At 40.6% G+C, this 21,364-nt stretch overlaps 1 protein-coding gene across 1 annotated transcript in view; it reads right to left on the reverse strand.

Annotated features, from left to right (window-relative positions):
• Nucleotides 1–4,885: 4,885 nt before the first annotated feature.
• LOC146375115 (serine protease HTRA1A-like) overlaps nucleotides 4,886–21,364 on the reverse strand; it is a 29,020-nt gene continuing 12,541 nt past the window's right edge. The window contains exons 4-9 of the mRNA XM_084947814.1: nucleotides 9,725–9,919; nucleotides 9,604–9,636; nucleotides 9,393–9,507; nucleotides 7,448–7,511; nucleotides 7,214–7,309; nucleotides 4,886–5,566 (exon numbers count right to left, since the gene is read on the reverse strand). Of these exons, the coding sequence (XP_084803940.1) occupies nucleotides 5,398–5,566; nucleotides 7,214–7,309; nucleotides 7,448–7,511; nucleotides 9,393–9,507; nucleotides 9,604–9,636; nucleotides 9,725–9,919 (672 nt within the window). The 3' untranslated portion in view covers nucleotides 4,886–5,397. The remainder of the gene's footprint in view (nucleotides 5,567–7,213; nucleotides 7,310–7,447; nucleotides 7,512–9,392; nucleotides 9,508–9,603; nucleotides 9,637–9,724; nucleotides 9,920–21,364) is intronic.

The raw sequence follows: 21,364 nt of genomic DNA on the forward strand, positions 1-21,364 counted from the left end.
CAAGTGGATACCATTTTGGAAATGGATCCTTTTGGCAAAAGGAAAATCTCCGTCATATACAAACTGATACAGAGCTTAAGGCCTATTACTTGGGAAAAAACTAAAAATAATTGGGAAAAAGACATTGGGGTGGATTTATCTGATGATGAGTGGAGATCTTGTTTGAATCGTATACATACTTCCTCCCTTTGCATTCGCCATGGTTTAATTCAGTTTAAAATTCTCCATCGTCTTCATTATACAAGAGAGAGGCTTTCAAAATTTTTCCCAGAAGCCGATCCTGCCTGTCCCAGGTGTGGACATAATCCAGCAAATGAGGGTCACATGATGTGGTCTTGTCCGAACCTGGATAATTACTGGGGAAATATATTTAAAGTATTATCTCATATCAGTGCGCAGAATTTAGTGCTTGATTTCCGCATTGGCATTTTTGGAGTTATGCCATCTCAATACAAAATTAGTAAATCTCAGGAAAATGCCATAGCATTTGCTACATTGCTTGCCCGTAGACTTATTCTATTCCACTGGAAGTCTGATAAGGCTCCTTCATACATACAATGGTTAAAGAAGGTGCTTTTCTTTTTACCACTGGAAAAACTTAGATACAGAGTTCTCTCATCACAACAAAAATTCTCTGCGACTTGGAACCCATTTATTGACTATATAAAAACGTATTTTCCAGATGTGTGACATACATTTTTTGTTTGTTTTGTTTTGTTTCTCTTTACATGAGCCTCGGGTGGGGAGGGAGGGGGGGTTTCTCTTCTTTTTTTTATTTTTTATTTTTGTTTGTTTTGTTTTGGTTTTTGTTATTTATTTATTTTTTGCATAATGGCAACGTTTTCATTATGTATTGTGACCATGATTTGTGAAAAAAAAAAAAAAAAATTAAAATAAAAAAAATATTGTTTCCTATTTCTTAAGGACATGACTTTCAGTTACTGTTCATTTAATGTAGGCAGTTTTTAGGCCAGCCATTTCTTTTGTCCTCCACTTGTCCAGCTTTCTCAATTTTTTAGGACACCCTTGACATCATGTTGAGATATGCCAAGTTTTCAGCAAATAGCTCTTTGAAAATGAACGTTTTGGTTCAAAAATACAGTTTTATGTCTGTCAAACTGTATTATCTTTCACAATTTTTAAAGGTTCTATAAAAAAAATGGGAAACAAAAGATGTTTTTGTGACCCGTTGCTCGTAACAAAATGCCTAAAGTTACAGTTTAAAATTATGTCTTAGCAAAATTGTCTAATATATGAAGATAAACACTGGCTGTTCCCTGCCCTTTTTATGTTTTAAAGACCTTCAAATAGCCTGAAGAACTCATGAAGAAAAGTGTAGTGGCTCGAGACTTTTGCACAGCACTGCTGAGCCTTTTTAATTTTATTTTTTGGACCCAAATGTAACAGTTCGGTGTGTTGAGGATGTGTTTTAATGGGGCCACTTGCAATTATGTCTCAAACAAAAAGGCACATGATGGCTACACTCACTTAAATGAGAAAATTAAAAATATATATATATATTTGAAAGAGCCAATGCTTTAATCCAGGAAAAACAATCTTCTGTAATTACTTCAAATTAGGATACTTAAGGTAATACATGCAAGCAAGAAGAATTCTGATTTTCACAGAATATTTATCTTGATTTTCATATCAGACACATGGAAGAGTGTTATGTTACTTAAATTCTTCTAGTTGTTTTCTTAGCATAACATAATATCTTACACGATCAATATAAATGTTGTTGTATGCTACCAAATCTGATTGTTCTATACCCAGTGGAGTGAATTTTTAAACACATCCAACATACTGTAAACAGAAATCATGTATATATCACCCACGCTGGCACTAGCCTGGGGCACAGATGGTGTCAAATGAATACATAGTTCGTTCCAACAGCCTGGGTCTTCAGGGCCAAGTGGTGCCAACTGTATCAACACTGAAATGAGCATTACTCATCCAGAACAAACCTCACAACATCTCCTTAAAAGCATGAAAATCTTTTGTGGAAATAGTTGGCCTCAGTTCAGAAACAGCAAGACACTAATTTCCCACAGGATCCGCCTGAAATGTTTGAATTTCAGATGGATCTCATCCATTTCACCTAATGAAAAAAGTAAAAAACACAAATAGTGTTAATTTAATATTGTGATTGGGAAACAGCTGTCACACTAATTAATCTCCTGATATAAACAGTAAACTGTCAACATAATACACTGACATATTTTTTAGTTTATCAGAGGATTCATAGACCACAATTAGCCAAATGTTTAGTCACTTTGTTTCTGTGATTATTTTTGTAACATTTGGACAAACATAACATGGTTGATCATTAAGAGGCTGATAGATGAAACGTAATCACAGTTAAACATACAAACATTTGTATGTATTTGGGCCAGAAAAGAGACAGTCAGTCCACATCAAAAGCCCAGAGGTGGTGAGGTAATACGACCATGCCCTGTTTGACTGATGGTTCTGAGCTCAGGTCTTGGCACTCTGGCAGTCATGACTTCATTAACGAGCAAACTTTACAGCTCATTCAAATGCACCGTATGTATTCTGTAACCTCTGGATGTTTTGCAATCTTGGAGCAAGTGAGTCACAAACCTGTGGCATCGCCAAGTGAAATGCAGACATTGAATTCCAATGCTGAGTGTAACATCTGTCCAAAATGTTCACAGCAAAGTTGGATTTTTGAACTAGAACGACAGACTGCAACACTGAGACAAATCCATGAGATGGCAGCAACACTGCTTAGTGCTTATAAATGCAATATATGTCATTATCAAATGTATTAAAATGTCCGTTATGTCATTTAAATAATGTTTAATTGCATTATACACCTTTGGGCTACTTGACATTTGAAAGGATGACTTTGTAATATAGCTTCCATGTGCTTTGTGTAACTGGAAAAATTGGGCAGTTGGAGAGATAAAGCTCCACTAGCTATTGGACACATGGTCTGCAATTTAAAAGTAAAAACTAGGAAGCCGACCACTGCATGACAAAATATGTTCCACTGTCATTTAGACTTACTCGTAAAGCTGTTGAAGTGCAATTTTATCTTCTGATACATGTAGCATAATAGACGGTGCGTTTGACTTTTTGGTCAAAGACTTTGTTTTGTATAGCTTGAAGCTGCAGTTGCAGGTCTCATGAGGTTTACTTCACTATATGTGGTAAACAAAAATCTCCACCAAAACATTAAATGTATTTATGCGATCCCCACATCTGTGACCACTGCATCATGGGTCGGATCTCAGTTTGGCTCGCACTCCTGTCTCTGAGGTCAGTCTGTGGAGACCCTGTCCCAACAATCACACCAGACCACTATCAAGCCCATATGAAGGCAATAAAAGCAAATTTAAACCAGATCCCAACAGGCTCTATGTCCCTCTTTCTGTGTGCATATGCACGAGAGAAGGTTAAATCATCTCTGCACACACACACACACACACACACACACACACAAATAAAATACTGTAGTACCATCCTGGGTGCAGTTCTTCTCCAAATGTATGTGTTTATTTACGTGCAGAGATGGGCACGTTAGTGTAATCAGATTACTTTTTCAAGTAACGAGTAAAGTAAGGGATTACTATTGCAAAAACGATAATTAGATTACCGTTACTTTCCCGAAAGCACGTAGCGTTACTGCGTTACTAAAACCATGATTTTTTTGCAAGTATGTCTCGTGACAGTGATGTAAGCGAGTGCCACGTTCTTGGCAACAGCTGTGTGCAGATCAACAATGGATAATATATGAGAGAGTATGAGCGTGCAGCGTTTAAAGCGTGTAAGAACTGATCTTATTTTGAGTTTGATTCCATAAAAAGTGACAAAAACATTAGCGTCCGTTGTGCGTGGGAAGAAAACTTCTTTTTACAGCGAAAAAACCCCTAAACTTCCGAGCAAGCACCGAGTGCGCAACGACGTAATTGGAAATTCACAGAGAAACTCGCGGATTCTTCCACTGACCGCCGCGGCACACCTGCACCAGGGCAAACCTCCGCCTACCCCTGCTTTACAGGTGAAAATAGAGCAACAGGACAGCTGAGTCTTTGATTTTATTTATTTTCTGCTGTGTTTTACTTGCATCTATTTGAAAGAGTGAGTGTAAACACAAAACAATATTTTATTTTATGTGCTGGAATGTGCAGAAAATAGGTTCAAATGTTAGACAAATTTCTTCCAGTCAGAGAATGTTGCATATATTTATTTATCATATTTTTGTTCAATGCATAAAGTTAAAAGATTAAAACTAATAAAACAAGTTTGATGGATGGATTATGCAGAAAAAGTAGAATTGGGCTGAAAGATCTATTGCTTTATCACCTATTCAGGTTGTAAATCGTGTTTTTAAAAAGTAACTAATTAATTAATTACCTTTGAAAATAAGTAATCAGTAAAGTAACGGGATTACTTTTTTGGGGAAGTAATCAGTAATTAGTTACTGATTACTTTTTTCAAGTAGCTTGACCAACACTGTTTACGTGTGTATTAAACACACAATATTTAGGGGCGATTGTGGCTCAAGAGTTGGGCGTTCGTCTTGTAATCGGAAGGTTGCCGGTTCGAGCCCCGGCTCCGACAGTCTCGGTCGTTGTGCCCTTGGGCAAGACACTTCACCCGTTGCCTACTGGTGGTGGTCAGAGGGCCCGGTGGCGCCAATGTCCGGCAGCCTCGCCTCTGTCAGTGCGCCCCAGGGTGGCTGTGGCTACAATGTAGCTTGCCATCACCAGTAGGTGGATGATTGTGTAAAGCGCTTTGGGGTCCTTAGGACCAAGTAAAGCGCTATACAAATACAGACCATTTACCATTTAAACTGAATGAAAGAGAGCTGGAAATAGCATTTTTTAAAAGGCAGTAAGCAGAGTGTCAAAGCAAATGGAGGTAAAAAACCTTTATTTTCTTCTCAAGTATACATCACATAAACAACAAAGTATTTCTACAGTACTTTAAAAAAGGGGGAGTTTAGAAAACAACAATTTTACAAATATGATTTGCTCAGCAAGTCGCTTAAAATTGCTTCAAATTTCAGTCAGCCTGACTGAGTAACAGTCCATTAAAAAAACAACAACAACAACAAAACAAGAAAGCAGGTGAAAACACTATGCCAATGACTATTTTTTTAAGGTTTAAGAACACACAGTAGTAGCTTTGATCAAAGCATTAAAGTCTAAACATGAGAACACACAGGGAAAACAAAGTACAGCGCTGCTTTTAAAGCATCCGTACAGTCATTCCTTTCAAGGCAATGCCAGAATTTTCCTGGATGTGAGGCACCACCGGCCTTTGGCCACAGGGAGAGGGCGTGTCAGTAAAAGCCCCCTCCGATATAAGGTCCACTGGTGATAAGTAAAAGCTAGCTCCAGAAACTGTGGTGTGATTTCTGGAGGGTCAAGGGTCAATTTCAATGGGAACAACAGTGAGGATGGCGTCTTCATTGCCACGGCGCACAACCACTTTTAAGGTGTCATCTCTCTTGATGGCGGCGCTGACATCGGTTGCTGTTGAAATCCTGTGGCCGTTGATCGAGATGATGACATCATGCTCTTTGAGTCCAGCGCTGGAGGACAGAAGAAGAAAGGATGATTGAGGGGTTCATAAATGGAAAAACATGTGTGAATAGGATGAAAAGTAATCTTTGTTTTCTGGGCCTGGCTATTCTAGTTGAGTTTTATGACATCAGGGCACAGTTTTAGCCTCTGAGGAGGTGTACAGATGTTTATCAAGTCCAGCTGTTCCATGTCACCTTCTATCACTGTATACACTATTTTTTTGTATGTTGACTAACAGAGCACAAAATACTGTAAAATCATAGGAACGTAGGAAATAAAAATGTCAGTCCACTGGTTTTATCCTATTGTTAATAAATCCCATACCAATCACTGAACTGATTGTTATTCTTTATTTCCACATATATGAACTGAAGCTTATATTTGGTCATCCTCCATTGTGTTACATTTTAAGAAAATCTGTGATGTTTTTAAATGAAATAAGCTATTAAAGTAATCTGTATGATCAAATGAAATCAACGTTCATGGGTGTAGATGCCTTAACACATTAGTGGTTTAGTTTTATGACAATTTATACATCTTCTTATGTAATTTAACTATAGTTCCCTCTTTAGATTTCAGTGGAAAGAAAATATAGAGGTGAAATACTCTTCATTTTATATAGCCATAATCAACTATTGGTAGGGTTGTTTCCAGGTCTGTGAGCCTCTAAATCAACATCTGTTGACAAAAATAAAAACCCATTGACTAAAAGCCCACTTCCAATGTAAAAAACAAACTAGTAAAATGGGGATCACGCACAGACTGAGGCAGTAACCAGCAGTGATATTAAAAGCAGACTCTTAAAACAACCGCTTAATCATAGCCACATGTAAACATAGACCACCACACCTTCACTTGCAACAGCATCAATTAACGGAGCTGAAACTGGGATTTCAGTGCACTCGGTCGCGACAGAAACAATCCCTTCCCTACAGAAGGATCAAGATTCCAAAGTCCATAAACCAATATAACACAGAGTGAGATCAAAAGTGAAAAAAGCAGAGCCTAGAAAAAACAAAACAGAGAATATAAAAGGAACCACAGAAATGCTATAATGCAAAAGGGTGGGTTATTTAAGCAATGAGTAAACACTGATGAAACCTTGTAGGACAGACCACTATATAGTGGGATGGGTGAGCAGGCGCAGGAAAACCACAGTTCAGCTACTAACCTCCCTGCATGAGGTTTGAAGGAAATAGCTGACCTCAGCGTCTCCCGCGCCCTACTCTGCTGGAGTTGTGGTGGTGGCTGATTGGAGTGGGCCGCGATTGTGGGAGGAGGGGGATATTTTAGAGGGCCAGGCACTCTAGGCATGCTAGAGTGAGCCATTAATTCACATCCTAGTAGGACAGCTATGTAGGAAGCTCTGGGCATGTGTGCAACCTCTTGATGGTTAAACTAGGAAAAGAAAATTAAGAAAGGAAATGAAATATACTATCTATTTGCATTTCGAGAGGCGAGCAGGGGCTGCGTGGAGAGTGATGAGAGTCTTGTGTGAATTTAGTGCAGATGTATTGTATTACGAGCCAAAGACAATATCCCATAGCTAGAGTCAGATAGAACCTCCATTTGCACTTCACTGAGATCCATAAAGTTACAATCAAGTTAGCTTCTACAGAGCCAGTGTCTTTGGAAACTTATAATATATTGCTTACATTGCAGCTGGTGTCTTTGCAATGACCTCCATAACATAAGCTCCCGAGGTGATGTCAGGGAAGTCGCGGAGTCGAGTCTTCAGCTCTTTGGCTAGCCTAATGGTAGGAAAAAAAAGGAGAGAGTTAAACACAAAATTCTGCAATTCCCTGTGACCTGGGTATAATATAATGTTTCATTTATTGCATTCTGGGGATTGAACACAATGGCTATGTACATAAAAGTGTGCAACTTACCCTGGAGTGAGAGTCATCATCCTCACACCAATATACTTCTTCTTTGCTTCTGTTCTCCCTAAGGCTGGACATAGAATATTCAGTTATCTTCTAACCTCATATTTAGGAACCATATTGGAACACCCCCCTTCCCCAATGCGCGCGCACACACACACACACACACACACACACACACACACACACACGGCTTCTCTGAATGCTTCTAACAGTTCCGTTATAACCATTTGTACGTGCACTCCTGTGATTTCACCATAGTGATCAAACATTTCGAGGATCATCACTGGTGATGGGAGTTGGGTCTCTAGCTACAAACCAGAGACCAAACAGCACTTTTCTGTGTTGGAGTCTGCAGTTTCATTGCCCAAAGGCAGTGCTTTAGTAAAGGAATATGACCAGGGGAATCCTCATGATTTTTTCAAGCATTCAATGGGATGTGCACTGTGAATTCAGCTCGACCTCGAGGCTAAGACTGTCAAGTTGGAGTTATACTGCAACATCCTGGGGCCTCAGAGGGGAAACAAAGTAGCAGGGACTTTCCCAAAACTGTAGCATATGCACTTTATTGAAAAGACAGCAGATTTTCAGAAGGACTGAGACAATCTTCACCTTTCACCAGCCCTACTTGAGCCATATTTAGCTCCCAGTGTCTTTGTCCCTTTCATCCAACTAGAAGGTTCACTGTTTTTGACAAAGTGAGGGACAGCCAGCATACATTACAAGTGAGTGTCACAACAGGACTTCTAGAGAGCGATTCAAACAGCCGAATCTGTGAACAATCTCAAAGGGTATAAAGAAAATAAGAAATGCAGGTTTTGTGCTGTGAAATATGTTTCGAATCTTTGTTTGAGATCCTTTTCTCAGTACATCATTTAGAAAACCCAAAGATCATCTGTGAGTAGCTTTCTGTTCTGGTTCACTGGTTTTACTTAGCGGAGGCATTAGTCATTTGTGTAACAAACAATTACATGAACTCACTTGTCCACCTCAGAATTGGTTCAGGGTATTGCATTCTCAAGCCAGTGGCCTCAGAACAGCATATGCTCAATACTGTCATCAGTGCCACCATGCTGCACCTGTGACCAAGGCAGGGATGCTGGCATGGTGGATGCTGGCATGCATGTCTGAGTTATTGCTGCAGCCTTGCATCTCCATATGAGCATCAACTCTGATCTGATTGGTCTTTCTGGAAATCTGGACAGAGATGCTGAGATAAGCTGTCCACCCTGTTAGTAGAACAATGTCTGACACTGACAGAGTAGTGCAGGACTTTCTGGATCAGGAGGATATAAATACACTTTCTTGGCAAACATTTAGTCCTGATAGGTCTCCTACTAAACATGTCTGAGACAGGCTGGGTCTTCATGTCCACTGCACAGCTGCAGGCTGCACACATCCGGGAAAGGTGAACAATTTCTCAACAGCATATCAGGACACTTGTGCAGACAGGCAACTGCTGTCAGAGGAATAGCTGTACTATCAAATGTACTTACTATATATGTATTATAGTGCTGGTCGATAAAAGCTTTTGAAAACACCAACTTGCATTTTCCTTTTTGATTTGCATGGATCAGGTGAAGTCTGCTTTATATAGGTAAGTTTCTGAATTTCATTTCTTATGAAACACTACTCAATGAAAAGGGCAAAAAGCATAAAATAAAAACAAACAAACCAATATGCACTGGCACAGATTATTCTTTTTAGTTTATTGTAATGTCAAAATTCTATTAGGTAATGCTGGGCATGGATTCACATAGCTCTCAATATAGTGAACATATCGCAAGAGATCACACAAAGATGAAAACAAAAAAAACTGCTGAACTAGTGAGCTGAATTATAGCTCATTTAACTGATATCACGGTCCAGCTCTCTTGGCTTCAATACTAAGAGTGATTGAAGAGAGCCAGTAAAATGAGAACATTAATAATGTGTCAGTGAGAGCTCATACCTCTGGACTGCCTGTCGTATGACTCGGCCAGGAACTGTCGAATCTTGTCCGAGGGTATGGCAAAGGAGATGCCCGCTGTCACCTTCAGCGTGTTGATCCCAATCACTTCACCATCCTATGCCAGTAAACCTCAACTCAGTGACTGTAAATGGTGACTTATATTATTTAAAAATTGCAGAAGCATAAAAACATATATATAATTCTGGTTTACCAGATTGACCAGAGGCCCTCCAGAGTTGCCGTACTGTGAACCAAAAAAGTAAATAACTTATCTGTAGTAATCCGAGAAAAGAAATTCAGCGAGAAATGATAATTCAGCTTTATTTATTTACGTTGATGATGGCATCAGTTTGAATGTAGTCCATGTCAGAGTTGCGAAGGCCTAGCTCTCTGCCCCCTCGCTGAGTAGTGCTGACAATTCCTGTAGTAACCGTATTCTGGAGGGAAAATGGGCTGCCAATAGCAACCACAAACTCTCCTGGCCTCAAATCTGATGAACGGCCCAGCAGAAGTACAGGAAGCTTGGTCTGCAAGTGGGACACAGAGGGTCAGTATGTTTATATTTGGAATCCAAGGCTTGCAGGTAAAGAAAGCATTTCTTTAGCATTGATAGGATAGGGTTTAGAGGAGCAATGTCAGCTCAACAGTATGGTCTGCAAACTAGTCCACTCATGTCTCAGAATAATTTGCATTCCTTTTAGTGATTACCTGACTTTATGACCAAATATGCTGCAAAAACTAATAACACTTCCATTACCTTTTGTGTTTTGTGCTAATATGCTTATTAGCATTTTAGCAGCAAACGTAAACATGCTAACGTTTCTCTCCAGTCTCTCTGCGCAATAAGCTTACTGTAGAGTTGTAGACTTGAACCCCCCTCCCCCCAACACACACACACACACACACACAGATATTTTTCTAGCCATTTGACAGACTCCATAAAAGGAATAGGGAATCATTTGTGAAACTAGCATCTACATTTAGCCTACGCTACTCTGTCATCTGCTATTTTTAACTTTTATCTTTGCATCTTTTCAGGTACAAGTTATGCACAGAATAACAGAAAACAAAACAAGTGATGCAGTTAAACTTATTCAGCTATTCTTATACTAACTTAATGCATTCACTTTAAAACTAAACTATATTTTCTTTGCTCCCTCGACATCCTCCAAGTAAAGTTGAGAAATATGTAAAAAAGTACCTCTGAAAGAAAATCACAAGTTCAGTGTTGCTTCATTTGCAGTCGCAGCATTTCTCGTGATCATGTGTTTTATAAGTGGACAGCAGAAAAAGAATTACAGCTAAACTGCAAGTCTTCTAAACATAACCCACTCAATGCAGCATGGTCCTGCTCCCACACAAAAACAATTACCACTTTAAAACCACAGGGGGAAGGGAAATTTATGCCAAACAACCTAAAATACTGATAATCACGATGAAAGGCTTATTTGAAAGTGCAGCTCGGCTGAGAAATGATTCCTAATGGCAAATGGGTGCCAACAGACCACAGATGCTGGAAAATGGATAGATATTACAGTCAATAATGAGTACCTTAAGCTATGGTTGGGCCTGTTACACTGGGTGGTAGAAACCAGGCTGCTGAGTGCTTGCCTCAGACACCGAAAGAATATATTTATCCATCCACAGTGACAATTTCCTTCTTTATATGAAATCATCTCTGCTGGATAGTCCATAGTCAAAGCATATTTAATGCCACATCCACATGGGTCTGTATACAGTTGTACCCAATAACCTGCAGGGAGGCAACTTTCTTAGAGGGGAAAAAAAGTACCTATCCCAAGAGTTCCTCTTGTGAATCCATTTTGTTTACTCAGGGTTATAAATAGGTGGCGTAGGAGGGTGAATGTTCACAGGGACAGTAGCACATGTTAGTGTACACAGACAAAGGGATCATGTAGGAAGTAATTTGCAAAATTATATCATTCCCAGCACTATATCGGGGATACCTAACTGCCAACGCATGCAAACACTTTCTCTGATCGATGCATGTTTGCAGATGTAGATTAAACAAAGACATGCGACTCATAAGCGAATTGAAATGCATTTAGAAAACTGAGCTGCAGGGAAAATGTCAGAGACAAATCTTTTCAGTGATACCGTGTTAAAGCTTTCTGTAAATGATCTCAGTGCTCATGGTGAAGTTATTATTAGAACATGACAAAGATAGTGAGGATGAGAACCTTTCAATCTTACCTCACATGCTGACAGAGACACAGATATAGAAATACAAACACAACTACTACAAATGTCGCAGGATTAGTTCCCAATTAGTGTGAGTTTGTTTCAACATTGTAGGGTTTGTTACCAAAAAATATGGCACACACGCACAAGCTACATAACTGTACGCACAATCCAGCAAACAAGCATTTGGCATGCACAGGCACATACAGAAAGACACCTGACACAGGAGTAGCAGTCTGTTTAATCACTCCAGCTCCCCCCTCCCGTCACACTCCATGTGAGATAAGAGTATAACCAGATGGAGACAGGAAGAAAAAGAAACACACACGCTGCTGAGAGAGAGAGAGGACATCAGGTGGATTCAAGTCCCTGCCAAGGCATTTACCCACTGCCTGTCACCATGATTCTGATAACAGTTAGTGATACTGGTTGTGCCATGGTGACTGTTGCTACCTTACTACCTGATCTGACTTTATTAAATGCAAGCAGTTTGCGGCTTAAAAGTTTCTACCTAACCCTGGGTCTCACACACACTCATGCAAAAATCACACTGTATTCACAAAAAGCATGCACATGCAGGGCAAAATGCAGAAGTTGGCTGACATGCAAACAGCACCTAGGTGAGAGGGCAGAGCAAACACAGAGCGAGTGGACTCCCCAAAGTTTCGAGAGACCCCTAGCTTACATATCACTTACTAATTGTTACTAGTCAGCAATCTGGAATCACTTGTGGAAAATCATCTCGCCATGTGAGTCTGCCTCGTCTGACCACCCAAGTGACTCACCGTGCTATTTCAGATGCACTGGTACTTTACCCAAAGACACTATAGCCGCACTTAAAGGAAAGAGGCAAGGTGAAAGAAGGGAACAACAAACACCACAAACCACAGGAAGAGAGTCTGAGAATGTGAGACGAAAGAGTGAATGAAAGTTACGTCAGGAGCCAGCTTATTGCCCCCAAAAATATTTTTGGCTTAAGATGTAGAAAAAAAAAAAAAACGACAGCCACGGTAACATTTATAGAACAAAAAAAAAAGTCTGATCTGATGAGGTCTATGAGGATAGATTTTTTTTTTCTTCTTAAATAAAGGGCTCTTGTTTTGTTAGGCTTGAGACCGTTTCATTACCTCATATTATGGCAATGATGCCATAGATTATCCTCTCTTTTCTTGCCCAAAAGAATCTGTGTTTTCCACATTCTTGAGTGTTTAGATAATAGAGAGAAGTGGGCCATCAGATTGAGGAAAGGAGATTTAAACAGCTTTGTTTATGTTACCCAAAGAGGCAGCTGTAAGCGACACATTACTGAGAAAAATTCAAAGCTTTCGTAAAATCTGTTGTCGCCTAGCAGAGTATTTGTTCAACCGCCTGCACACAGAGAGGTTTGGCGAAAGGACAGTGAGAAGAATATTCTGGTTGACAACCCCACAGAAAGACTTGAAAATAGCTGTAGAGTTGCTATAAAGGGATTTATCAATGTTTGATGTTAAAGCTTGGGTCGTTTGGAGCCTCATTTAAAAGCCATTACACTAACTACCTTTTTATGACTAGACCAGGTGCAAACTTTAACTCCAGGCAAACTAAGATGGACTGAGGCTTAATAGTGTCTAAGGCACATGTGGACACACATATAATCACTCAGAGAAAGGGAGGAGGTCGCCTAAGCATGAACCCTCACAAACTGAAGTCTGTAAATTAAATCCCACACACCTGGCACTGCTTAGATATACAGCTAGACCACGTCAAAATACACATATTCAGAAACAGAAGCTCGGGTTGGGTCAGTGCATGACCTGAACTGTATTAAAGCTCATATGCAGTCACATGGCCTCTAATGTTTCCTTCGTGCAGGTGTCTTCAAAGCAAGGGGGGCATATTTTACAAAGCTCTACTTTACAAAATTCATAAGTACACTAAGGTATAGGGTTTTACTGCTGAACTTGCCCTCAAGGTTGTGCTGATGCAGTTAAAATGTGGCAGGATTCAGCATGCTCATGCAGTACATAACATCAAATAAGGGAATAAGAAGATCAGGCTCAGGAGACTGAAAGAGGCTATGCTGACTGTGTTTGTGTGCTTGTGAGCCTGAGTGGTTGCACGGTGTACAATGGACTCATTTACATGAATGATAGCACAAGTACAAAATAAGTAAATAGGTAATTACTTCACTATTTATAATTTGAGAAAATTTTGTAGAAGTATGTAAAGTCACAATCAGCACATAAAATAGGCATTTCCCACTTTGTAGGTGTCCACGTCACACTGGGTGAAACCATATCCTTGCTGACACCAGTGCGGAAACCACTCCACTATAGGTTCCATATGTTCTTGAGAATAAGAGCAAACATATGTCTGCGAGATTTGGACACATTTCACTCTGTAGCATGAACGCTTACGAGCACTAAAGGACATCTCAGTTCTGGCTAGGCACCGCAAAACTTCGAACTGTGCAAATCACAGTGATGAGAGCAGAGGAGGTCTAGTGGGTTCGTTTGCTCCAGGGGAGAGATCTGACAGCATAATATGGTTCATTTCGCTTTTACTTGAAGTATTTACATGGCGCTCAAGATGTTTCTGTTCTTTTAAGGCTGGTAGCTACTTTGGGGTTGAGCCAACCTCTTGGCCAATATGTGCTGGAATATGCCATACTTGTGCTGACCCTGAGTATAACAGGAGATATAAAAAATGGATCAAGTCCTCAAGCTTCATTTTTTTTTAACCATCTATCTGCCCCTAACATTCTCCCTGACTCTTTCCACATTTTCCGACACCGTGTCCGTGTTGTTACTGTTACGGCTCTGGTGCCAGTTTTGCCTTTTGTCTTTGGAGAAGCAATCTACCGTTTGATTAGATCGACAAGCAACATTATGTAGCATTATGTATCAAAAGCTGGGGTAAAAAAGACAGGAAAAAAATCATGGCAAGAAGAATCTGCAGGTCATTGGCAAATTAACTATGATGGCACCCATCATAGTTAATCCAGAGCCACTGACATCAGTGTTTCCAACTTTGGGCTCACCCGTTTGATGGTAACGTGCAGGTGCTAGCAGTGCATGGAAATGGTTCCAATGAAAAAGAGGTCACTTTACTTCCTGTTTGCCTTTCATGCCAATTATTAGACCTATTATTGTGGCGATCGTGGTGTTCGTCTTGTAATCAGAAGGTTGCCGGTTCGAGCCCCGGCTCGGACAGTCTCGTACAGTTGTGGCTACAACTGTAGCTGCCTCCACCAGTGTATGAATGTTAGAGTGAATGAATTGTGGTATTGTAAAGCACTTTGAGGGGTCCCGAAAAGCGCTATATAAATGCAATCCATTATTATTATTAAAAGAACTACTTCACTAGAACATAAATGTGTCATTTAGGGGCATTTGCTAAAACTACTCATTCTCCTAGTCTCCATCTAATTTCAGATGAATAGCTTCTTTGCCATTGTAGAGGTAATTTTGACAAAAAGCGAAAACCTGTGACAGTAACACTAATATGCCTATAGGAATTATGCTGTATATCTCAGGAGGTTATTATCGTTTACCTGTCTTTATATGGTGGAGTAGCACAATTCTCCCTGTTCAGGAACCAGATGTTTCTGGTGTGTTATACTTTCTTTAAGCACGCACCCAAATTGTTGAGTATGACAGCTGCAATAAGTTAACAGATAATAAAAGCCAGGAAAAACTGGCTAAAGGTAACGTGTCATCTATCCAGATTAAGAACCAAACAGTTATACCTAGATATATGATGCCTTAGCCTAATTTTGTACTGGATTTGAGATATCTGTCTCCGATAATGCAATAAATATGAGTGGTGTTTAAATTTTGGAGCCTATAACAGTGCACTTTTAAAACATTTTCTTTCTGGTTCAGAGAGGGCCTTTGTCAGGTGACAACACAAATCAGCACAATCAGTCTGACATTACATGTTACATCTCTGTGTTAGTGGAGAGAACCGAAAGCTATGCATTTTCCTACAATTTCGGGCTTCTTATTAATTGCCTGATATATCTGAGGAAATGAAACTAATAAAACTTGTAAAAAAGATTCAAAATGCAATCTGTAGATTCATTTGTTTCCCGGAAGATGTGTCACTGCTGATTTATGAATGTAAAAACTCTAATTACACTTAAACATAAGTAGCGAGTGTGCTTGGTTTCAGAGCAGGGTTTTAAACAGGGCCAAAAGCCTGTGTCCTTGTTTATATGCCATTGGAGCAAATGTGACTTTTTAAAAAAAAATCTGAGTGGACTAACCTTAAAACACGGGTTCACTCAGCTGCCTTTAAAATAGCTTGCAGTTGTCTCATACTTACATAGCTGAAGATGCATCATACCTTGTGTCATTAGGGAAACAATAAAGGTTATTGATAATCAGCACTGAGTCAAATATGCCGGTAATCCCGTGGGCAAGGCTGTTGCCAAGAAAACAATTACACATCAACAAAGTAGGCCAAGACAATGAGTATCAACACCCAGTCGGGTAAAACTATGTGTGTCTATGTGTCCATTTTCCTTGGCTCTTTTCCCCATACTACTGCATCTTTAGGCCTGGGAACCTTTTTGGTTACAGAGGAGAGAGATGAAGGAGAATAGATGGCTCAGGAAGGGAGGAGGAAGTGATTCATTTCCTTTTTGCCTGTCTCCAAAGGTGACACACAGTGTCTTTCCACTGGCAGAGGAGCGTGACCTCCACGTCCCCGCAGTGAGCTGTCTTACACCCATGTGGACAAATGCGGACTCATACACTTTCATAATGGTTTGAATAACTGCTTTTGTCTATCACCTCTGTTAATTGAGGGATTTCAAATGAAATGTGGGCATCTTCTGCAGAAATATTTACCCAGTGTTACTAATATAAACAGACAAAATAAACAGATCAGTGCAGGCTGCTTTATGGACATTCACATAACACAGACGCACACAAAATCCAGCCCTGTCCAAACCAACACCAGGCAAATTTCCCAGAGAGACTGGTTAAAAATGTTGATCGCCAGTAAAAACAGTTCTATTGTTGCATGAGAACACATGGAGAATAAAAGACTTGTTTTACCACAATACAGCACTTGTAAAGCTGAGAAAAAGTTAATGACTCATTAACTTTGAATCTTTTTGAGTCACCTTATCTTCACAAAGCTTTTTTTCACCCATTCTAGGATATACACTTACAGTGATATTGATGGCACATTTATAGCTCAGCATTTAGCCTCTCGGTGATTTCAGATGTAAGTGGGCAAAAGCAGATTTTAATTTAGTATGCAGGGGTCAGTTTGCACTATCTAAAATCATGGCTGCTTGCTCTGTTGCCTACAAATAATACAAAATGTGATGGCCAGATTGAGCTACTTTGTTCACTTCTCTGGAGGTAGTGGCCTATTTTTCAAGGCCTAGGATATCCAGATAGGGGATAATGAATATCCCGCCAAGACTTTCATGCCCTCGCCATTGTTAACAATTGCAGTTTAAATTTTAATATACCTGAATAAAAAGCTCAATCACTTTCACAATATATTTAGAAGATGACTATCATTGAAAGTAAGGTAGAGTTTGGTAATTTTAACATTTTGTCCTCACTATTCCACCCCCTACGCAAATCACTACCTTATCGTGGTGGAGGGGTTTGTGTGCCTCAGGGATCCCAGGGGCTATGTTGTCCAGGGGCTTCTGCCCCCTGGTAGGGTCTCCCATGGCAAATTGGTCCTGGGTGAGGGACCAGACAAAGAGCAATTCAGAACACCCCCATGAGTAGAACACCAAGGGAACAGTTCACTCTGCTCGGGATAGGGTTACCAGGGCCCCAGCCTGGAGCCAGGGCTAGGGAGCGTCTGTTGGCCAGGCCTTAGTCCATGGGGCCCGGTCGGGCACAGCCCGAAAAAGGGACATGGACCCATCCTCCTGCAGGCCCATCACCCACAGGAGGCGCCGTAGGGGTTGGGCGCATTGTTTGCCGGTTGGCGGCCAGGAGTGGATGCCCTGGCAGACCGATCCCCAGCTACCAAGACTGGCAATAGGGACATGGAATATCACCTCTCTGGTGGGGAAGGAGCCTGAGTGATGAGGTTGGGAGGTACCAGCTAGATATAGTCGGGCTCTCCTCAACGCATGCCTTGGGCTCTGGAACCAGTCTTCTGGAGAGGGACTGGACTCTGTCTCAATCTGGAGTTGCCCCTGGTGAGAGGCGGCAGGCTGGGGTAGGTATCCTAGTAACCCCTCGGCTTGCTGGAATACTTCAAGGACCTCCTTAAACCCACTGGCACATCTTCTGTGGAGGAAGCAGAGTCTGGGGGCGAGGGGGTGATCTGCCAATCTCCGGAGGTGAGGTCACTGAGGCAGTTAAACAATGCCTTGGTGGCAGAGCCCCTGGAGTGGATGAGGTCTGCCCTGAGTTCCTGAAGGCTCTGGATGTTGTTGGGCTGTCCTGGTTGACACACCTCTCCAATGTTGAGTGGAGATCAGGGGCGGTACCTCTGGGAATGAGAATCAGCACCTCCAAATCTGAGGCCATGGTCCTCAGCTGGAAAAGGTTGCCCACTCTGGGTCAGGGACGAGTTCCTGCCCCAATGGATGGATGGATGTATGGATGTTCCTAACACACATCACACACCACAGCCTTCCTGTGGTCAAGTAGAGCTCTCGCACTGGATTACTATACAAAGCTGCAGTGTTAAGGGACTTTGAAAGAGGTAAGAGGCACCTTTAAGCTGCAGAGTCAAAGATAATGCATGGCAGTACATTTGCATTTTATTAAAGCAACCAAATCATTTTTTAATAACTGCTCGGATTAAGCCATAAACTGAAACATTAAAAAATATGACATACTGCACGGGACATTTGGAACATTTTGAAGTTCTTCCGAGGTAGTCTGTGTTGCTCTCTATCACCCTAAGTAAACAAATGTCCAACAGGCTTTGGAATCACCTACAGGTACAAGTGAACAGGGGTCTGAAAGACTTAAAAACCTGAAGCTTGATGGGCTCTATCACGCGCATCACACAGTGCAATCATTAACCTATTAGCTCACAAAGTCCTTCAGACATGAGGATCCATTTTCCAGGCCTTGGCCACATCACCCTCTCATTCTCTGTCCCTCTTGCTTTCTCTTTCCCCCCATACTCTCTACACAGGAACAAGTGAGCACAGCACTTTTTCCCCCTCTTTCGTCCCCCTCTGAAGTTCCAGCTGCTGTAGACAGACTAATGTGTTCCCCAGAGCTGAGGGGCAGACCACAGCCCCAGGAACAGACTGGGCCCTGCTACCAATAAACTCTAGTTTCACATAGAAAAAGAGAGAGAAAGAAAAGAGAAGAGATTCATTATACAGTCAGGGAAAACTTAACTTTAAACTTTCTCACTCATAAACAATTGTACCATTGTGGAGTTTTATTGATTATTTTTGGCTGCTTCTATACTGCTGACATTGTAAACAATTAGCTTTTATTTAACTGGAAGAACACTTTTGGGGCTGGTAAGCAAAGGCAAATGATGACTGATGGAGGGGACAATGGAAGACTTTCAGCAACAAAACAGCTGAAAACTGACCTCTGTAACTTTAAAAAATTAAAATCCCTCAAATCTTTCTGAACACAAAAAATAGAAAGCTTAAACAAGAGAATATTTGCTTTTTCTTACTTACTCTGAAAATTAATATGATATAGATATAGCCAACATCACTTTTTGTTGATTTATTCATAGACAGTGAATAGGCATTGAATGAATTATTCTCTGCCAAATACAGCTATTAACATCTTCAAAACTAAAAGATCGTGTCATTTTAATGATATGGATTACAGACTGTATATAAAAGATGGATGTAGCTTTTGGATCTGAAAGTCAAACCATCCCTAACGTCCCTTTAAATCTTATTTTTAAATAGCCAGCAGTGGATGATCCTCTAGTTACAAAAATGCGTGCTTTCAGAGGAGTCTAGGGGAAAACGATCCTTTGGCTACTTAGTCTGTGAGCACAGACTCACCTTTACAGTAAAATGTAGTATAAAGTAGGATATTCAACAGTATGAGTGGGAAGTCTTTGGTTTCACGGTCAGAACTGCCCCTTTACTCATAACATCCAGTTTGAAAACACTAAGATGCTGATGGTTATATTGCTGTGCTGGAGGCTTCACTAACCTTTGGCTACTATCACGATGGCTTATTTGAAGTCTTCCTATTCATACCTCAGATTTTATGTTGACATTACTCTGTCATCTAAAACTGTGGTAATAAAAGAAGACTATTATGAAGTTGAAATATGTGGTTATTACACTTTAGGTGCTATAATTAAACAACCCGAGGTAATTATTCTGCATGGTTTTAATGTCCCTTTTAATGCAAACCAACTTTGCTTGCCCTCCTGCCCTCACATTATAACAGACTCATCGTCTAATTTTCCATCTAATAACTCTCACTAGTTCCACACACTAAGTTCTGCACATTAACAGAAATCCGAGTTCCAAATGAAAATCTAAATAATGGTGCCTTTGCAAAGTGACCACAGGTCTTCTGGGGCTTCATCGCTGACACATGGTCTGGATAACTCATTCTGGCTTCATATAAAACAAACACTTCATACTCATAGTGTTGAATGTCTTGAATTACAGCAAACCTACTCAAATTACCTGCTTCTTATTTTGCAGGCAATTTTTAGTAAAGCAGGTTTGCTGTTTATCAAGAAAAAGTCTGATGCATCGAAATGTTTCAAATGCATGTGCAGTGAAAGGTTTCTATGATGATGAAGATTCTTAAACGGCCTATATCTTTATGTTACTACATGTTATAAGTACCAGTCATTCCTGAATCTGCACAGCCACTGACCATGTGCTGCAAACAAACAGGGGAAATCCCCCTCAATAAAGACCAGACTGTCATCAACAGACTGAACAGGTTTTATCATAGAATGAACAAACACAAAGCACATGTCACTGCTCTTTTCTGCACTCCTTGCTCACATTGTGGACCGAACAAAACCTGAACGCTTCAACCTCTTCAGACTTAAGGGTGGTTGGGGGGGTCTTTGTAACACACCTCACTCTGCAATCGTGACCAACTTTTCAGCTGTGTCACAGAGCCATGAGAGTGAGCTCCCTAATGCAGCTCTGCTATGATTCGCAGTCAATAGGCCGTGGCTCTCTGCCACACATTCCTTCACATGACTGGCTGTGATTAACATGCAACGTGGATCCCTCTGGTCCAGTAGACAGACAAAAACGCAGACAGATAGGGACATTGAGAGAACTGAAGAGAAAATGCAATAAACATATGTGCTACAAAGCAATGCGTTTTCCTTTAAATATCAACACCGTCCAAAGATTTTTACCTGCCAGGAATAAGTGAGTGTCTCTGCAAATTGGTTGTGAAACGAGCATTGTAGTATCTGTCAGTTGTTTTTGCAGCTTGTTGTGTATGAACACTAACAAGATCTGGACTGACTGCAAGCCAGCTGTGTTTTAAAGACCCATCTGGTTGCACCTGCATGCTCACTTTGCTTCACTTGCACTCTGAGTACTAGGCTAAATTTGGAACACTTTCATTGCAGACTTGAATCGCCAAACCAACAAAATAGTTTTTTAACAGCAGTTTAACGGGAGAATTACAAAACCGTGAGTTAATATTTTTATTCGGTTGTGCTGGCTGTGACTTCAGAAAGCTTGGTCAAAAATACCTTTGCAGACTTTCTCACTTCAACTAACTCAGGACTCTTTGGATAAATGCTTATTTGTCAAGCCTAAATTTGGCCAAATGAACTCAGTACAGTACTCAGTGAAACCAATTCAGAGACTTGTACAT

This window comes from Perissodus microlepis, chromosome 13 (assembly GCF_051167445.1).
Source record: "Perissodus microlepis isolate ML-2025 ecotype Zambia chromosome 13, ASM5116744v1, whole genome shotgun sequence".
NCBI classification, from domain to species: Eukaryota; Metazoa; Chordata; class Actinopteri; order Cichliformes; family Cichlidae; genus Perissodus; species Perissodus microlepis.